The sequence below is a fragment of the Haematobia irritans genome, chromosome 2 (genome assembly GCF_050003625.1).
Source record: "Haematobia irritans isolate KBUSLIRL chromosome 2, ASM5000362v1, whole genome shotgun sequence".
NCBI lineage: Eukaryota > Metazoa > Arthropoda > Insecta > Diptera > Muscidae > Haematobia > Haematobia irritans.
Window position 1 is genome coordinate 80,225,265 of NC_134398.1, and position 21,519 is coordinate 80,246,783.

The window sequence follows — 21,519 nt, forward strand, 5'->3', positions numbered from 1 at the left end:
CCTTAAGTTTTGAAAGGATTGAATACTTCTTAGTACGAATGAACTAAAATATTTTTCTATGGCAAGTGTTATTCGTATGTATGATAAGCTTTCTATAATAAAGGAAGTCAGAATTATCATTTTATAAGAAATCTTACTAAATTTGAGCAAACTTGGTTTTAGTTCGGTTTTTTGTTTATTTTCACGAATGCTTTGTTATCAGTGAATAAAATTTTCTTGTTCAGTAGTAAATTCTTATACCCAGCGAAGAAAACAGTATTAGTAAAATTCCATGCTTTATTCTAGTTAATGAACTATTCCTAACTGCTTTCAGTTTAGAATTTTGTACTGAAACAAGTAAATTTTATTATTTTACACAAAAATTTACCTAAATGGAAATAAAATAGCTAAACTAAATTGCTGAACATTTTTTCCTTTAGTTTCGAAGGCACATTTTTTCTGGGTGTAATACATACATTTAAATATCACTCGATCTGGACAGAATCTGATAGACTTCTACAAAATCTATAGACCCAAAATTTAAGTCGGCTAATGCACTAGGGTGGAACACAATGTTAGTAAAAAAATATGGGAAACATTTAAATCTGAAGCAATTTTAAGGAAACTTCGCAGGAAAAATAGAGTCATTTTTACAACTTTTCGACTAAGCAGTGGCGATTTTACAAGGAAAATGTTGGTATTTTGACCATTTTTGTCGAAATCAGAAAAACATATATATGGGAGCTATATCTAAATCTGAACCGATTTCAATAAAATTTGGCACATTTGACAACACTACTAATTGTACTCCTAGTGCAAAATTTGAACCAAATTGGGGTAAAGCTGTGGCTTCTGGGTCCTTATTAGTCCATATCGGGCGAAAGATATATATTGGAGCTATATCTAAATCTTAACCGATTTCAATAGAATTTGGCACACTTGACTATAGTACTAATTGTTCTTCTTGTGGAAAATTTTAAGCAAATTAGGTAAATCTCAGGCTTCTGGGGCCGGTCGGGCGAAATATATATATATATATATATATATATATATATATATATATATATATATATATATATATATATATATATATATATATATATATATATATATATATATATATATATATATATATATATATATATATATATCGCCAAAGACACTATCTCGTCTCCTTCTGGGTGTTGCAAACATATGCACTAACTTACAATACCCTGTTCCACAGTGTGGCGCAGGGTATAAAAAGTGAACCCCCTATTTCACTAAACCCAATTTAACTTTATTTTAGTTCATGGAATTATTATGTTTGGAGAAAGTTTCCTTTACTCTGTTAATTTTTTGCGCATGTTAGTTAAATTAACTAGAAAACGGGAAAAATTATAACCTAATGAAGCATAAAGACATACTTAATTCGTCTACCAAAAAGTAGTTCAGAATTTCTTAAAATTTGTAAATTTTACCAATAATGCTCCCATCTTGAACTTCGTATGGCACTAAAGACATTATTGCAATTTTGAACAGCAAATTTTTACTTAAAACTACAAAATTTTCATTAACAAGAGAAAAAAATTAATTATGTCTAATATATCGGCGTGATGTCAGTGTTTGTAACACTATTTAGGTAAAATTTTCTAAATATAATTAAAATTTTCTAAAATTAACCAAAATTTTCTTCCTGGTGGTTTCACAGTTTTTTTTTTGTTCAGTGTAAAAAAGAGGAGAAAGAAGTTCACCACTGTGGTATCACAATGGACTTGAATGGTCTAACTGAGCCTGAAATATCGGGTTGCCACTATACCTAGCCTACCCTAACTAAAACATAACAATTGCCATGAACTAAAATATAGTCAAATGGGCTTTAAAGGCCTATAAGGTTAATTTTTTTTTTGAGTGTACACAGACGAAAAGGCGGGTTTTCATATGTTTAGGTGTAAAAATTATATGTTTGGAACCCACATCTTTAGCACATTATTTTTAAGTGCAACCATATAATGTTCATAAAATAGTATAATATGTTTGGGACATATATGTCAATATGTTAGAACGTGTTATGTTTGGGATATTACATTTTCTTAAATATAGTATCTCTAAATGCAATCATATATTAATTTAAAATTTCGTTTAGAAATTTCAGAGAAAGAGAGAGATAGAGAGAGAAAAGATGTTTATTTTCCATTTCTTCGTAGATAATTGAACGATTAAAAAATGATGCAGTTAGGTACCCGTGGTGCAATGGTTAGCCACCGTGGTGCAATGGTTAGCATGCCCGCCTTGCATACACAAGGTCGTGGGTTCGATTCCTGCTACGACCGAACACCAAAAAGTTTTTCAGCGGTGGATTATCCCACCTCAGTAATGCTGGTGACATTTCTGAGGGTTTCAAAGCTTCTCTAAGTGGTTTCACTGGAATGTGGAACGCCGTTCGGACTCGGCTATAAAAAGGAGGTCCCTTGTCATTGAGCTTAACATGGAATCGGGCAGCACTCAGTGATAAGAGAGAAGTTCACCACTGTGGTATCACAATGGACTGAATAGTCTAAGTGAGCCTGATACATCGGGCTGCCACATAACCTAACCTAACCTAACCTAGGTACCCCTCTCCACAACTTGTCAGAAAATGAAGTATCCTATTTCAACAGCAAAAAACATTCTATGCTTACTGTCAAATAAATGAGAGAAAGTAAATTTTAAAATTTTTAACAGATTAGGCATAATGTTTTTTTTTTTTTTTTAATGTCGGGCACAGGGAAAATGCGTTTCCCGAACATATATGTTACCAGAAAATGAAGTACCGTCTATATTGCCTGTCGAATTCATGTACACTCAAAAAAAGTGAACCCTCTATTTCACTAAAGCCAATTTTAGTTCATGGAGTTATTATGTTAGGATAAAGTTTCCTTTACTCTAATAAGTTTTTGCGTACCTTAGTTAAATTAACTAAAAAACTGGAAAAAATTAAACAAAAACGAAGCGTAAAGATTTATTAAATTCGCACTCCTCACAAAATAGTTCATTATTTTTTTAAATTTGTAGAGTTTACTGCAAATGCGCCCATCTTGAACTTCGTATGGCACTAAAGGCATTATTGCAATTTTGAACTCCAATTTTTCCTTCAAACTGCAAAATTTTCTTTAATAAGTGAAAACAATTAATTATGCCTAATAAATTTTCTTGAATTTGTGGAAAATTATTTATTTATTTTTGTGATGTTGGCGTGATGTCAACGTTTGTAATACTGTTTCGTTAACATTTTCTACAAATAATCAAAATCTTCTAAATGTAACCAAAAATTTTTTTCTTTGTGCACTCAAAAAAAGTCTACTTGGGTCCAAAGATTTTGACATTCCCTTTAAAATAAAGAAATTTTTTAGAGACTTTAAATCTAGGACCAATAAAATTAAAATTAGGATACAGATCTAATTTATCAAATTTTCATTCTCTTTTCGCGGTTTATTAATATAGGTACTCACTTACAAACAAATGCCAGTTTAAAAATCCAAATTATAACGGATACATCAAAGTAAAAAAAGTTTTCTTAATTCCAAAAAAAAACACTTTAAACCAAAGACGATAAATCCTCAAAATAAGTCCTAGCCTATATTTGAAGTGTTTTTATCTTAAATCTATAGTTTCAATATTTCAGTTAATTTAAGGACAATTTCTTTAAATCAAAAATGTGTTTCTTTACTTTAAGGAAAATAAGGCTTAGTTCAAAGACATGGGACTTTAACGGTGGGACGCAAATTTACAAAATTTGTGTCCTAAATTTAATAAAAAAAATTTTTGGAGCAAAGATTTTAAACGTTATTTTAATTAAAAGTTCATTATTTTGAAGAAATTTGTCCTTAATATTTTGTAAATTTCGCATCCTAAAATTTAGGTTGTGTAATCTTTAATATCACGTAAATAATTTTTTCAGTGTGGGTTCACTGTTTTTTAGTGTATATTTAGGGGTTTTACGTAAAACAGTGAGGCAAGAAAGTGTTTACCCTTCCGTGCAAATATCAAAAAATGAACTTCCTATTCATCATTTATCGATCAAATATCGAAAAGTGAAACAGGGGATTTTTGTCAAGAGACCACCATCATCAAGTTTCTCTAAAAATTTCATGAAAATAGGACAACTATTCTTTATGTTTCAAAATCTAGGGCAAGGGGACGGCATATCTTTGTAAAGTATACACCACTAACCCTCCATAAAAATTTCAAGAAAATCCGAAACCTAACGCCCAATTTTTAAAAAAAGTCGGGCAAAGGAGAGATCCCCCTCCCCATCCATACATAAAACAAAATCAAGTATCCCATACTAATCTTTAACTACTAAAATATGTACTGTGGTTGCGGTAAATTTAATATCAACAAATCTGATACCCCATAAAAATTTTATTTCAAGTAAATAGGAGAAGTTTAGTCCTTTAAATGTACTTTAAAAAAGTCATGCAAAGAGGAGGTACCCCTCCCCGACCAAATATCACAAAATAAAGTAGCGGATCTCTGTCTAGCTCCAAACACTAACCTTTCTTTAAAACTTCAAGCAAATCGGAGAACTGTTATAGAATTCTCAAAAAGTCGTGCAAGGGGGAGATAACTTTTGATTAAAGTTGAACTGATAACGCAACATGAAAATACAATAAGGAGTTTGTTTAACTAGTTTTTGAAACAAATTAACTAAAACTACAAATGTGATTGTTGTATTAAAAAACAGTGAAACTTCTTACACTTGGACACTGAAAATGGGACACCTCTCAAAAGTGGACAATTTTCATGAAATGTGTGCTATATTAGCGCATTAAAATTGACCTCTTATAACTGAACGCCCTCGAAATGTAGACAAAATCTAGGCAATTGCGAGTCTTTAGTTCTGAGAGGTTTCACTGTAGTAGAAAAATTATATCATATTCTATTAAGAATTTTTTTTTTGCATTACTTTGTTAATTCGAGCTAAAATATTCAAGATCTACTTTGTGAAATCAACTAAATTTATTACAGTGAAACCTCTCAAACTTGGACCGCCTGTAAACCGGACACCTCTCAAAAAACTTTTACGTATAGCCCCCATATAAACGGACCCCCAAATTTGGCTTGCAGACCCTCTAAGAGAAGCAAATTTCATCCGATCCGTCTGAAATTTGGTACATGGTGTTAGTATATGGTCTCTAACAACCATGCAAAAATTGGTTCACATTGGTCTATAATTATATATAGCCCCCATATAAACCGATCCCCCAATTTGGCTTTCAGAGCCTCTTAGAGAAGCAAATTTCATCCGATCCGGCTGAAATTTGGTACATTGTGTTAGTATATGGTCTTTAACAACCATGCAAAAATTGGTCCACATCGGTCCATAATTATATATAGCCCCCATATAAACCGATCCCCAGATTTGGCTTGCGGAGCCTCTAAGAGAAGAAAATTTCATCCGATCCGGCTGAAATTTGGTACATGATGTTAATATATGGTCTTTAACAACCATACAAAAATTGTTCCATATCGGTCCATAATTATATATAGCCCCCAAATAAACCGATCCCCAGATTTGGCTTGTGGAGCCTCTAAGAGAAGCAAATTTCATCCTATCCGGTTGAAATTTGGTACGTGGTGTTAATATATGGCCTCAAACACCCATGCAAACATTGGTCGAAATCGGTCCATAATTATGTATAGCCCCCATATAAACCGATCCTCAGATTTGACCTCCGGAGCCCCTTGGAAGAGCAAAATTAATCGGATTCGGTTGAAATTTGGTACGTGATGTTAGTATATGGTATCCAACAACCATGCATGAATTGGTTCATATCAGTCCATAATTATATATAGCCCCCATATAAACCGATCCCCAGATTTGACCTCCGGTGCCTTGTGGAGAAGCAAAATTCATCCGATCTAGTTGAAATTTGGGATCTGGTGGTAGTATATGATATTTAACAACCATGCCAAAAGTGGTCCATATCAGTCCATAATCATATATAGCCCCCATATAAACCGGTCCCGAGATTTGGTTTTGGAGCCCCTTGGAGGAGTAAATTTCCTCCGAATCAGTTGAAATTTGGTACATTGTGCTAGTATATGGCCGTTAACAACCATACCTAACTAGGTCCATATCGGTCTATAGTTATATATAGCCCTCAGATAAATCGATCCCCAATCACACAAAAATTGGTCCATATCAAGTTCATAATTGTATATAGCCCCCATATAAGCGACCCCCATATTTCAATTCTGGCTCCCTACGTACCGTGCAAAAGTCCATATCGATTCGTTATTATTTGTAGACTTACATACCTTTTTGTCTAATATATACCACGTGTGGACTAACTCACAATTTAGAAAACGATTTAAGATACCACAACCCAAGTAATTCGATTGTGTATTACAGTCTTTTGTAGACGTTTCTACGCAATCCATGGTGGAGGGTACATAAGATTCGGCCTGCCCGAACTTACGGCCGTTTATACTTGTTTGTTTTTTGTTGGCTCAATTTTAATGAGAAATTTCGTTAAAATTACGAAACCTTGTTTTGATAAGTGTACCACCCAGTTGTCCATTTAAAGCACCATCATAAGTATTTGGTAGTCTGATAATATAAACTCGTTCAATGACGACTGCAACTATCGATCGAGATTTCCTATCTGCTCGTTACTCAACGAATGAACACATGGGCAATGAAATCTCCATACACTATGGGAGAATAATCGCGTAGGGTCTGACCTTTTGCCATAGTTAGCAATGGAAACGTAATTGTTTTCCTCTCGTTTTCATTATTAATTGGAATTTATTTAAATTTTGTTATCAAATCTCGGAACTAAACATGAATTAATGCTACAACATGTGAAGGGCCAATGACGTATGGTTGTCTATGTATGAAGACTGTAGCTGCTCAATTTACCATTGTCATCGAGAGTGGTGGTGGCAGCTTTATAACCTACGCGGTGACCGTTGATGTCGTAGTTCTCACTTTCGCCAGTTGACATTTCCTTGTAGTTCTTCACTTGGCCATCGGAACCAAACTATAGGAAGAGATGAGAGAAGCGATTAAATAATTGCTAAGGACCAAATAGCCAAGATAAAATATTACCTCTGATTGGCTAGACCATTTGGAAGCCTTTTCCCAGGACTTGGTCTTGTAGCCACTTCCACCTCCAACACCACCAGCGCCGGCCGTTAGAGCAGCAGTACCGCCGAATCCACCAATACTTGAGCCCGCCATGCCACTGTCAAAGTTGGAATTGAATTGGGTACCTCCAGTACGGGTAGCTCCAACATTCATGCCTTGAACTTGCATTTTAGCCAAACGCTCAGCTTCAGCCATATAGCTGCTCAATCCAGAGGATGATGAGGCAGTTGAACCACCGAATGAGCTGCCAAATTGAGAGCCGAATTTAGATTCGGCGCCGAATGACGAACCAAATTTGGATTGAGAGCCGAAAGAAGCGGTGTCTGTCATGGCACTGTTCATGCCAAAGCCGGAGGTAGCTTGGTGGCCGAAACCAGTTTTGAACATGGAGTTCGATTGGCCAGCTGTCAAAGATCCAGTATCTGTAAAAATAAAAGGGAGAAAGATTTTTTGTCATTCAAATCGATTATACCGACATGATAGCAAATCATACTCATTGATCCTGTCATACCAGCAGTGTTGGTAAGACCTCCACTAAGAAGAGCACCCAATTGAGAACCACTGTTGGATGAAGTTGATGATTGGTGGTGAAGATAAGATGATGACGCGGGACTGGATACAACAATTTGGGGTTGCGAAGAAGTAGATGTTACTTTGCGGTATTTCATATAAGATTCTTGGCCGCCGGATGGAGCCACAACCATTTGGACGGGAGTCTGTTGAACTCGGCGTTCTTCGTGGTGAATGTATTTCTCCATACCGCCCGAGGGAGCAGCAATTTGAATAACGGGAGCTTGATTCTGAACTCGCCGCTCTTCATGATGCATGTATTTTTCCATACCACCTGAGGGAATTTGCATGGTAATGGGTTGAGGTTGCACACGACGCTCTTGAAGATGGAAGTAATTTTCCGAGCTTCCGGAAGGAGCCGAAACAATCAATTGGGGTTTTTGTTCTACATGACGTTCTTCATGATGGATAAAGTTTTCGCCACCAGATGATGGAGCAAATTGGATAACAGGAGCGGATGTTTCGACACGTTTTTCTGAATGATGGATATATTTTTCGGAGCCACCAGAGGGGGCAGTGTAAACGATAGGTGTGGCAGCATTGGTAACGCGACGCTCTTCGTGGTGATAGTATTTTTCAGAACCTCCAGAGGGAGCAGTATAAACAAGGGGAGTGGCGACTTGATTCTCGGAGCGACGTTCCTCATGTACGTAAGACTCGTGTCCGCCAGATGTACCACCACCAATTGGGATGACAACAGATGAACCCGTATTGGAACCGCTGGTAAAGGAAGATTCCGAACCAAAACCAGACGTTGAAGAAGCACCTAAATTGGCCATTTGAGTAGAGCCAAAGTTCGAGCTAGCAGTCAATTTGGAACTGCTGTCGAAATTGCCCGATGAACCAAAGCTGGAAGTTCCCAAAGCACCGAATCCAGAATTGGAAGAAGCACCGAATCCTGAATTGGCAGAAGCACCATATGCTGAGTTGGAAGATGCTCCGAAACCAGAGTTGACGCCATAAGAAGCTTTGGAAGATGCACCGAAACCAGAATTGGCTGAAGAAGTGAATGCGGAATTAGCAGACGATCCGAAGCCTGCATTGAGAGATGAGCCGAAGCCAGAAGATCCATAACCGGATGAGCCAGTGGACAAACCAACGGTACCAACACCACCTACGTCTCCATAAGTGCCAACTTCTTCAAATGAAGCTTGTCTACAATGAATATGGAGTAAGAAATATTAGAAATTCAAGAATTTCCCCGCTGCCTATACTGTACTCACCCATCAAGAGCTTCGGAAACTTTACGTTTAGCCTCTTCAATAGTTTGTTGATGTTGGCTAAAATGCCTTTTAAAAAAATCAAGTTGTTATATTACAATGAATTCGAGAACAACTTTTTGTAGTTAACAATGTGCGAAGTCTGAGACTGTTTGATGCAATATTAATGCAAAACCGGATATTTATCATTTGTAAATCGTTACCCTACAAACTATCTTTCAAATCAATTCTATATGTATCCAAGCAGTTTGTCCTCAAGACTACCAAAGTATTATGTCGAAAAAAGTAAATTCCATAATCTTTCTATTTTCAGATATCGTTAATGCAAATTTATTTAATACACCAAAAAAAATGGGATGTCTTGGAGTCATAAGAAACTTTTTGCCCAATATAATAGAAAAAGCTGCCAAATTAATACCGTTTGTCTGCTGGAAACAGGAAATCTAAATAGCCATTCGACTATTAATGGCAATCAAAAGCTAAATTCGACTTCCTCATAGAGCAATTTTTATTTATTTTAATTTCACTTCAGTTGTAATTTCAACTAAAAACTATACTACTTGATAAAAGAAAGTTCCCTGAAAAAAAAAAAAACAGAGTAGAAAACAGAGTACCCATTATCCAGAAGAAATTTCCGCAACACTGACATCAGCTATTTATGTTAAAAACAATCATAGAAAACAAGTAAAATCATAAGTTTTTAGTGAATGAAGTGCGTAAATAGTACTAAATATTTACTGCTGTGACACTACCACTTAATTTCATGTTATTCGACAATAAATAGCTATTGTGAATCCAGAAAACGTCACTTTATCAAAATGCAATGTGACATCACTGACGCGGTTTGCACTGATTAGATGTTCGGGATAGAACACCAGCGTAACAATGTTGTAGATAGCTCATGGAAATGTTGCATCGAGTACTAAAAGAAAACAGCCTAGTATTCACTTTTTCTTTTTCAAAGTCAAATCATCGATCTGCTTGTTTAAAGGGTTAAATAGGGAAAAATATGTTTTTAACATTAGTTTGTTAAAGTTAACTGTAGAGAATATATTTGCAATTTACTTTCTGTTAACTGACAGTTAAAGCCTAACGAAGCTACATGTCCATTAATATTTTTCAAATTCTGCACAGTATCAATCATAGTTATAACGCATTTTGGCACTACACACCTACACACAAAATCACGAAATTAATTGATCCAATTAATTTTTAATTGAAATGTCTTCAATCACAGAAGTGATAGTATCAATCATCGAAATCAATCAAAAAATTAATTGATACTATTAATGTTTGTGATTGATTTTTCTTTTAATTAAAAAAAATGTTAAATCAATTATAATTTTAAATGAATATTTTTGAAAATTCAATTAAAATTTTAATTGGAAATATTTTGGTGAACTGTGTATTTATACTCGTCCGTGTATTTATACTCGTATATCTAAAATTAATTTCGCTATTGTAATCCGAATATGCATTTTCTGTTCCATACGCGTTAACAGTCGTCTTAGTACATTACACGGAGCAGCAGTAAAAAATTCTAACGATTAATTCAAGCCTTCATGGCAAAGAAACCCGAACGCCGTTCATGATCGTCTGTGGAGCCAAACGTGAAAGTTTAGTTTCGCCTTTTCGTGAATCCACTTCGTTTACGTCCGCTCACGATTCTAGAACGTAATTTTCTATATTAGTGCATAGGAAAAAATATTGTTTTGTTTTCAATCATAAAATTAATTGATCCAATTAATTTTTAATTAAAATAACAGAAATGATACTATCAATCACCAAAGTCAATCAAAAAATTCATTTATCCAATTAATTTTTGTGATTGATGTTTGGTTCAATTAAAAAATTTGTGGAACAATTTAAATTTTTAATTTTGGTGATATTTTTTCTGTGTGTGAAGGGGGGTGCAATATTTAACAGGGATAAAGTCTTCCTCGGAGGAATTCAATTGAAAAGAAGGTCAAACAGCAATTACTATTTTTAATTAGCGTAGATTATTGTCATATCCAAGATTGGAGAAATTCGAATTAAAAATTAATTCGTTTCGTGATGGATGACAATAAATATGTGACGATTAATTAATGATTTACTGATTCCCAAAATATATTTAACAAAAAATATTAAAAAATCGTGATTTAAAACAACAAACCAGGCAATTATTCAGTACTTGAAATCAAATTCATGTCTTGTTCTACTATGTAGGAAACAATCCACATAACAGCTCAAACTCCGCATATAATTACATCATATAAGATAAAGACTATATATCTATATTAGTTAAGACTTGGAATTTGGAAAAAAATGACATAATTTAGTGTTCTGTACCAATCACCAATTAGGAAAAAATTGTCTAGTATTAACCAATTGTTTTTGATTTGATCAATTCAATGAATTCCATTATTGAGGTGGTACTTACAGACTGTGAAAATCATGCCTTTACAAAATAAAAAAGAATAGATAAAATTAAATTATTTTTGTTTTCTAATCCCAACACATTCAAATAAAAAATACATTTTAGATTTATAAAGGCATACCTGTCATGTAGTTCCTCTGAAATAAAAAAAAAGAAAAAATAATAATTAAAATGAATGCGAATAATTTGTTAAACCAAAACAGGATGTTGTTAAAATGAATGATGTCATCATGATTAAGTAAAAGTTGACGTCCATAAGAAGACCTTGAAACATTTTGATCTGCAATAAAAGCACTCTATGTCAAAAGTTATCATCGGACAACAAACATTTCGACTGCCCAATTAAGTAAACAAAAAACAACAACAATTATTAGATTATGTGTCATAATGAGATTTTCAAGAGTATATCTCTCAAAGTCAAAGAATTGGACACTGATACTATGGATCGCAACACATTGAATTGGCAACAGCAGCTTAAAATTAGACTAAGAAAGAAGAATTTTGAATTAAAAAATCGCTGATTATTGCTCTTAAATTTTAAAACTTAAACTGTTTACTTAAAAGGAAATTAAATCATCATTTAAGGTAAATTGGCGAGAAAAACTAGCTAAGATAGTAATTGTAAAATGAAATAAAAATGTATATATATTTTTTTGATGTTCTTCCTTTAGATAACAATCACATTGATGCAAATAAAACAATTTAGTTACATTGAAGACCATTCGCCATTTTGTCCTTAAAATTTAAGTGAAACACTAAAGCAGAATTATAGAAATACACCGAAAAAAAAAACATTTCTAGTTCAATCACGTAATTAATTGATCCAATTAGTGTTTCAATTGAAATTGTTTAACTTAAGAAAATTATAAATCAAAAATTGTATTTGATTAAAAAATTAATTGATTTATTTTGCAATTTCAATTTATTTTTTAATATGTGCAATTAAAAATTAAATTGATTTTGGTCGCAAATATCAATTAATTTTTTAACTGATGTAATCAGTTATTTATTATATTATTATTATTTTATTTTATCTTTAGATGAAATTATTTTCTTGTAATATTAGAAGATTTTAAACTTTCTTATAAATCTTCCACTTTAACTCTACTTTAGAAATTATTATGTTTCACATAAAATTCCCGCAATATGCGAAAGATTTACTAAATTCGTATTTTCCACAAAATAGTTCAACGTTTCCAAAATTTTTTAAATATTATCAAAAAATAAATCCGAAAGTTAATTTTTTAATTGATTGTATTTTAAACTTCAATCCACTTTTAATTGGAAATAGTGTAATAGTGTAACAATTAGCTTTAATTCTCATACACTGCAACGAAAGCATGTGGGATCCAAAGATTTTGTCTTTACACTAATGATTTTGGTATTGATTCCTAGCCAAAGAAGCGGAGAATTGAAGTAAGGATACTTTTAAGACACATTTCTCTGTTAAATTTGCGTACTTGTTTCTTGGAAAAATATTTTAATTTATGATTTTTTTTGTTTTAATTTTTTTCTTCATGTGCTAATAAAGTCATTTAAGAACGTATTACCGACAATTTTCAAATTCAAACTCACATTCAAGTAGAAATTATGTTAAGTTTCCAGTAAAAAAAGTCTTTAAAATAAAGTGCTAAAAAATCTCCTATTTGTAGTGAAGATACAATAAACAACAAAAGACGATTTCATTAGTTTTAAAGAATTTTTCAGAATTATTAAAGCCAAGATGACTTTAGTCAAACAAAACGACTTCATTGAAAAGTTTATCGACGTTTGTACAAGGAAAAAAGTTTATACCAGAGACATGAGTCCTCTTTGTTAAGCAAAATTAGCATTCGTATTTTGAGGACATGAAATCTTTGGTTTCACGACAATTTTTTTTTTTCAGTATACATTCATTCAATTAAAATATATTTCCATCAAATAAATTTGTAAGTAAAGTAAATTTTATTTTAACTAAACAAAACGTTTCAACCAGGGATCCGGAGCGGAGCGTGGAGCGGAGCGGAGCAAGCCCTTTTTTGCCGGAGCGGGAGCGGAGCGGTTTCCAAATGAAAAACCGCTCCGCTCCGAATAAAATATTACTTGAATGAAATGTGTAACTTTGAAATTACACTGTGTATTTTTGTACGTACGTACATTGGGGAAAACACAACGTTTTTTTAGTAATTGTTTTCAAAAACGGCAAATGTCAAAATATATCTCTAGTTGTAAAAGTAAGAACAGTACTTTCGATCAATTTCATCCCGTATTACTACAAAGATGTTTGTTATGAACGTCAAATAAATGCAATTAAACGATCTTATTTATATTTAATTTTTTAGTTTTCTACACTGAAAAAAATATTGTCGTGAAGTCAAAGATTTCATGTCCTTAGAATAAGAATGCAAATTTTGCTTAACATGGAAGGCGCATTTCTCTAAAATAAAGTTTTTTCCTTGTCCAAAAGTCAATAAACTTTTGAATGAAGTTGTAATGTCCTTATAATTAAGTGATTTTACTTAAAAATGTGTATCATAACATGAAAGATAAAATTTTTGAGGTAAGGTCAACGTGACTTTAATAATTAAGAAAAATTCTTTTTTTTTTCAGTGTAAGGACATTCATATTTGCTTTACTGTTGTACTATATCCTAGCATTCTAGCATTCTGATATTATTTCTCGAAAATGTAATTAAAATTATGGATAGTTTCAATTTTGGTTGAAAAATCCCAGCAAAAACTAGGTAACCACATCTCATTACAATTGACATTACCAGGAGTAAAGCTGTCATTACACGTTGCATTATATAGCGGCGAGTTATAATGACTAACTTGTAATGACAAAAATAAATACTTCTCGGTTATTTTCGAATTGTTATTCTCAAATTTTTTGGGCAGTTGGCTGTTAATGAATTAATATTTATATATTATTATTAATAGAATAAATGATGGTACCATTAGGTATAATTATTCACATAATTGAGCACTTAAATAAAAAACAAAAAGAATATGTAATGTAACGGTAATTCTGAAGATTTTTCCGTTAAGAAATTTTTATCACAAATATTTCATAAAAATTGTGTTTAATGACATTATCATATTATGTTTTAAATAAATGCTTTCTTATACCTCATTCACATTACACTTCCAAAATGCACATAAACTAAATTTCAAATGCTATTTGCTTATAAAAAGGGAATTAAAATTTACTTTTAATAGATTTCGAACCTAATGTGAATTGGCTATTGAATATATTATAACGTAATTCACGAATCCAACTCCCTTAAACAACCTACATTTATTTCTATTTTATGTATGAAATTAATTTGCGTGTAATCTTATTTAGATGATTTATTAGATTTTTTATTTATTTATACAATATTCGTTTTTATTCAAGTAGTTCTCATATTACAGCATCACTCGCCATATTTTGATCCATTGTAATCGGCGATAGATATCAATATTTTTGAGATTTGGTTGCCTGAGGCAATAAGTGGCTATTTTGCAAACTTTGGTGTATCTACGAATAAGTCATTAAATATTAGGTGATTATATGCTTTAAAAGCACTACTTATTTTATGGCCGAAAGTATGCCTGGGGAGAAGTACTTTCCTCCTAGGACATGCGTATGTAAATGTAATCCGAAGCGATGCCAATTAATAAGTGGTTATTAATTTTTAAATAGGCTTACCTACAAGATTACCGGGTAATGAGAGTTTTTGCTGGGATGTGTTACGTGTTTGAATATTTATACAAATGTAACCAAAAAACTTGAATTTCTGTAAGTTGTTTTGTTAATATTTGTATTGTGAAATATTGTTATTCAATTTCTATAAATTCTTTGTTTAGATAGACGAATCCCTTGAAAAAGCCACCAAATAGTGGAGAAACGTCGGGAGAATATGAAATAAAAGAGTTTTATTTTTAAAAAAATTTAGGCCTAAATAGCTAAAATTAAATAATAACAAAAAATCATACAAGGTTGGCCAAATAAACAACAAAAAGAGTGCGCATATACATTTATTTTAATTTTTTTCTCACATTGAAAAATAATGACTTGATTTGTATTATTGCATGTTATCTACTTTTTTTGAGAACGAACATTTCTTAAAAACGCAGTTCGAAAATGTATTTTTACAATAAAGGGGAAAAAAGCGAAATTAGGTAACACTAGATCTGAGTAAGAATATTCGTAGGTATACCACGGACTGATTTCGATGGAGGTTGTTGCAAACATAAACATAAACACACATATTACAAATATTACATATTACAAATATAACAAAACCTCTTCTCTACGTCTGTTGCAAAACGAAAAAAAAAAAACTTTCGGAGAGTAGTTACTTCTACTCTGTGTATAGACTTTCAATTCCAATCAGCGTTGCCGTTTTGGTCCGATCGGGCCAAAATTGGTCCATAAGATTTCCAATTTTTAAATTTGGTCCGATGGTCGGACCAAACAGAATTTGGTCCATTTTGGTCCATTTTCATAAATTTGGTTTCTATCACATATTAAATAGTAGATTGTGCACCGCAAAGAATATTGTCGGGAGGCCAAATATTTCACATGCTTAAAATACGAATACGAATTTTGCTTAGAATAGAAGAAGTCTCTAAACTTTTCAATGAAGTCCGTTTGTCCTTATAGCTAAGTGATTCGACATAAAAATGTGTATCCTAACATGAATGAAAATTTCGTTTTAATGAAGTCAAAATGGATTTAATATTTCTGAAAAAAATCTTCAAAATTAATAAAATGTTTCAACACATTGTTTTAAAGTCATTATACCCTAACCACTATGTGGTTAGGGTATAATGTGCCTACCAGAAATATTGATTTTAGACCCCATAAAATATATACCGATCGACTCAGAATCACCTGACTCACAATCCTGAGTCGATCTAGCGCTTGGTGTCCGTCCATCCGTCCGTCTGTCCATGTATTTGTTATTCACAGGATTCCGGTCGCAATTATTAACCGATTTTGATGAAGTTTGGTACAGGGAGTTTTTTTGGGCACAAGGACGAACGCTATTGAATTTGGAAGAAATCGGATCAAATTTAGATATAGCTCCCATATATATGTATTGCCCGATTTCGACAAATGGGGTCACGTTGGACTTTTTTACTAACCGATCGTCGTCAAATTTAGCACAAAATAATCTTCTGTATCACCCACCCTTTAAGCCTGAAAATTTCATTGAAATCGGTTCAGATTTAGATATAGGTCCCATATATATGTATCGCCCGATTAGCCAAATTAGGTCATAAAACCCTTATTTATCAACCGATCTTACTCAAAGTTGGCTAAATGTAATCTTCTATAGCACTAACTATATGTGCAAAAAATCATCGAAATCGGTTCAGATTTAGCTATAGCTCCCATATATGTACCGCCCGATTTTTCTAAATAAAATAAAATTCAATTGAACAAATAATACAATGTTTGTACTATAATTTTCTCGAAGAGGAGCGGAGTGATTTTTCTCGGAGCGGAGCGTGGAGCGGAGCGGTTTTTTTCCGGAGCGGGAGCGGAGCGGAGCGAAAAAAATGGACCGCTCCGGATCCCTGGTTTCAACCAAAAAAAACTTCTCATTGAGCATAGAATACTTATTTTGTAAGTTAATAAGTGTTTCACTTGCTAAAGAAAAATTTGTAGTTTAAAAGAAAAAAATGGGGTTCAAAATTGAAAGAATGTCTTTAGTGACATACGAAGTTCATGATGAATGCATTTGTAGTAAAATTTGCAAATTTAAAGAAATACTGAACTATTTTGTGGAAGACACGAATTTAGTTAATCTTTATGCTTCGTTTGAGTATATTTTTTTCCTCGGTTTTAGTTAATTTAACTAACGTAGGCAAACAATTATTAGAGTAAAGGAAACTTTCTCCAAACATAATAATTCAATGAACTAAAATAAAGTTTAATTGGCTTTAGTGAGTTCACTTTTTTTGAGTGTAAAAACGCGGAATGGAAATGAAAAACTCGATATATGAAATTCCTGTTGTATGAGGCAACTAACAGTTGAAATCTAGTTAAAGTGGATTTTGGAAACGTTATTTAAATCAAAGATTATAGAAGAGGAAGATGAGAGATTGGCTAATGAGCACATCAAACAATTTACCACATTAGTTTAATACTCGAACCAAACGCGTATACGACAAGTATTGACATAGCTTTAAAATGCAAATAAAAAGAAATTAAGAGCACGAAATAAATTTCCATAAAGAGGAAAATGTAATTTTTTTGTTGTTACCTAAAATTTAACATTGTTTCATTAAGAAAATTAAATTTTTCATTTAAAAAATAAAAACTAAAAACAACTAAAAGATTACAAGCATGTATTAAACTAATCTGGTAAATGCAACATTTGGTATGACGCAAGCCAATCTCCCATCTTCCTCAAATCTATAACCTTTGATTAAATGGGGTATAATATTGAGCACCTTCACCCAGAAAACATCATGAAAAAATAGGTTTAACATAATTTTAAAAAATTTAACAAAAATATTTTAGTAGTTGCAACATGATACAAATTAGTTTATAATTATTGTCAAATTGAGGAATATTTATTTCAAAAAATCTATGGTTTAATAAAATTCCAAATTTTGGAAGAAAAAATTGAAATTAAAAAATGTTAAAATGTCTTTAGTGCTATATGAACTTCTATACAGACACAATTATAGTAAAATTGACTCATTTAAGAAACTCATGAATCCAATTTCTGATAATATGAATTATTTTCATATTTAGTAAAATTTTAGTTCACGTCATTAAAGTAAGCAAAAAATAATTAAACTTTTTTGGCAAAATTGAACTAAAATCAACTGATTTTCATGAACTAAAAAAAAGTTAAATCGCCTTCAAAAGCTTCGTTGTATTTTTTTTTTGGGTTCCTTCTAATACAGCCACCGTGGTGCAATGGTTAGCATGCCCGCCTTGCATACACAAGGTCGTGGGTTCGATTCCTGCTACGACCGAACACCAAAAAGTTTTTCAGCGGTGGATTATCCCACCTCAGTAATGCTGGTGACATTTCTGAGGGTCAAAGCTTTCTCTAAGTGGTTTCACTGGAATGTGGAACGCCGTTCGGACTCGGCTATAAAAAGGAGGTCCCTTGTCATTGAGCTTAACATGGAATTGGGCAGCACTCAGTGATAAGAGAGAAGTTCACCACTGTGGTATCACAATGGACTGAATAGTCTAAGTGAGCCTGATACATCGTGCTGCCACATAACCTAACCTTCTAATATAATACGTTGAGACACAACATTTTTAGATTTAAACGATTTTTTAGCTTAGTTTTTTTTTAGAAAAATATTAATTAACATGTGAGTGAAAATATAACCATGTCCTGCATTGACCATTTTCCCCACAATTGGTTTATTCTTGGTTTATATATGCTCATTTCAAGAATCCTGTCCGCAGGACAATACATTAAATCAAGTCCACCAAATATAAATATTTGTTTGTCAAAAAATCTTTTTCGGAATTTTTTATTCAAGTTAGTTAACTTTGAATCACATTCCGTTCTAAATGTCCGTAGATTTTAATTCGGCTTCGTTTTGAACAATTTCACAAATTTGTTAATGTTTTATTTTCAAAATGACACCTTCAGTTATAGCAGTTTCACAACAGTAACTTAAGTCATTAATATTTTAATCAATCCTTGAAACATACTAGACTAAAAGAAACTCTAGTTTGATGTAAAACACAGATCTTATAGTTGTTAACTACAAAAGCACACTTTTTCAGAATTTCGTTCTAGTTTTAGGGGAAGCGCTCTTATTTTTTTTTTTTGTGATATTCCTTTTTGCAGCACTCATTTTAAGCAAATATATTGCTAAAATTCTAAATGTTCCACGTTTAAAATTGCATTGTCACTTTTTGATCACATCTTTCACATTACCTGCCACAACAGCACCAAGGCACAATGCCAATACTACCAAGAATTTCATTTTGTAAATCGAATCGAATTCGAGATTTGTACTGTCTTACTTCTAGCACTGACCAATAGTAAATGTTTCTCTTTGTGGAACTAATCATAGAATTTATGCCATGGATTTTATTTGAAAAATCTTTTCTAGCCATATGTGTTAAAACGTTCTCGGGAAATTCGTATTCGGAATTAAGCTTCCACTGATAAGACACAGCAAAGACTTGAACCTGGTGATACCAAGACGACCTACAAAATAGTCGAGGTTTGATAAGACCATTGGGCTTCAAAACGAAATAAACAAAAGATTATTGCCGAGAATGGCTTTCATTGAATTTTTTTATTGTGACATTCATAAATACAAGAGAATATTGACTGTTTATTGGAAAAAAAGGAACATAAATTTGTTGGACGCGGTCCAATTACCATGAAGGTCTATGTTTTTATAATTGATTTTATATACCTTAAACACTCGTTAAAAAAAAAAACAAAGAACATTTTTCAAAGAAGATTTGTACAATTCTGAAAAATAAATTTTAAAAATCCCCTATGAATATAAATTTCGTAAAATCTTCGAATCTTCAATAAGATTCAATAAATTAACTAATTAATTTATTTGATATTTTGCTTAACATTAAGTATGTCTTAAATATTTAAGTTGATTTTCATGTTCGATTCCTAGCATAAACTCCGGCTGCATTAAAAAAAATGACAAATCTTCCTTAATTTTACATTGGAAATGTCTGGTTAGTGAAATTAAGTAAAACTGATGCATACTCGTAAGTGTTGTATAACATTATAAATTTGTCTCGGCTATCAGAATGAGGTTCTTAGATTGATTTTGATTTTTTGCGTAGCCTGGTCTTTCACTTCTGTGACATGAACTACAACTTGGTTCATATTTTTCTTAAATGAGTCAATCTTAATTAATTTTCAAACACCTATAAAAACCGACTTAGTGATTCAATCACATAAACATATACAATTTTCAACTTAAAACATTTTAATACAAGAAGTGGGGGCCACCGTGGTGCAATGGTTAGCACGCCCGCCTTGCATACACAAGGTCGTGGGTTCGATTCCTGCTTCGACCGAAGGCCAAAAAGTTTTTCAGCGGTGGATTATCCCACCTCAGCAATGCTGGTGACATTTCTGAGGGTTTCAAACAGCGTTACCGTTGTGCCACTTTAGTGGCAAATTTGCCACTTTTCTTGGTCGGTGCCACTTTTGCGCCACTTTTTGTTTGTGCCACTAAATGTGATACTTTTTACGATTTTGTGCCACTTTTCCAATAATTTGTGCCACTTTTTCAAAAGTTTAAATATTATGGGTAGTTATCACCATAGATGTGTTATTAAGAAAATTTAATATTGTGCACCAACAGCCTTCGCTCATTAATTCTTATTACGTGAACAGTTACGATTCAACTTATTTGGTAAACCGTACATTGAATATGCCAAATTTATTGTGGCATGAAATATCAGGATAAATATGAAAATGTTTAAGGTTTGTATTACGACCGCAGGAAATAATTGATGATGGATCCCATAAGGACCCAGTTAGAAAAAATTGCAATCGCCTTTGGACAGATTGCTCCAATTCTACTATATTCCTCAAAATGAATGCTGGAACAGTGGACAGTATTGAAGCATTACCTCATTAGAGAAAAATTGGAAGAGAAGTGTCCTAAGAAATTAGAGAAAGTATATGTTAAAGATCCAAAATGCACTTTCAAATACCAAAGATTTATCTTAAATTTTTAGTTTATATTATCAAAAGTATGAATACCGTTAACAAAACATTCCAAAGCGAATCCTCCTAAACGTGAGTACTATGTTCGGTTTTCGAGTTGAAAATCACTTTATTTTCGCGATTACTTTTCCTGAAATAATCAAAATTATAAATGATTGAGTTATTGAGTTAATTTATCTGCTTTATATTGAACTGTTTTAGTAAAGTAACCGCGAAAATTTCAACTCGAAAATCGAACATAGTGCTTACCTTAAATTGTTTATTAATTATATTTAACAAAAATATTCTATTACAAATATACATAAATTTTGTAAGAAAGTTTGTAAAAACGTGATTTAGCAGATATCGACTATAAAAATTCTTTGTATATTAAAAACATTAAAACAATATAGATAGGTCACAAAACGACATCACAATCCGAAAGTTGTGGACAAATTTTACCATGAATTGACATAAATGACAAAAAACTGAAGAAAAAGGGGTTCCGCATTACTTAAAAACCAATGATGATATAAATTATTTTGATATCGTAAATAAATTTAAAGATATA

The 21,519-nt window shown here is 32.4% G+C and overlaps 1 protein-coding gene across 2 annotated transcripts; it reads right to left on the minus strand.

Moving 5' to 3' along the window:
* Positions 1-6,717: 6,717 nt before the first annotated feature.
* Positions 6,718-19,315, minus strand: fon (fondue). Of its 2 annotated transcripts, XM_075295372.1 has the most exons (7): positions 19,191-19,315; positions 11,424-11,439; positions 11,306-11,323; positions 8,887-8,952; positions 7,587-8,818; positions 7,055-7,515; positions 6,718-6,986 (listed from the first exon to the last, which is right to left on the minus strand). In XM_075295372.1, exons 1-7 carry the CDS (start codon positions 19,237-19,239, stop codon positions 6,834-6,836), a joined length of 1,995 nt encoding a protein of 664 aa, XP_075151487.1. In that variant the 5' UTR covers positions 19,240-19,315; the 3' UTR covers positions 6,718-6,833. The 2 variants fall into 2 exon arrangements, with proteins under 2 accessions (XP_075151487.1, XP_075151488.1); XM_075295373.1 differs by lacking the exon at positions 11,306-11,323 and having other exon boundaries at positions 19,191-19,314.
* Between the last annotated feature and the right edge of the window lie 2,204 nt (positions 19,316-21,519).

Excerpts from the sequence above, each read along its gene's own strand:
- fon (XM_075295372.1), bottom strand. The coding sequence starts at position 19,239 with ATGAAATTCTTGGTAGTATTGGCATTGTGCCTTGGTGCTGTTGTGGCA. Across the intron at positions 8,819-8,886 it reads GTTTCCGAAGCTCTTGATGG|ACAAGCTTCATTTGAAGAAG; the intron begins GTGAGTACAGTA and ends TATTCATTGTAG. Across the intron at positions 6,987-7,054 it reads AATGGTCTAGCCAATCAGAG|TTTGGTTCCGATGGCCAAGT; the intron begins GTAATATTTTAT and ends CTCTTCCTATAG.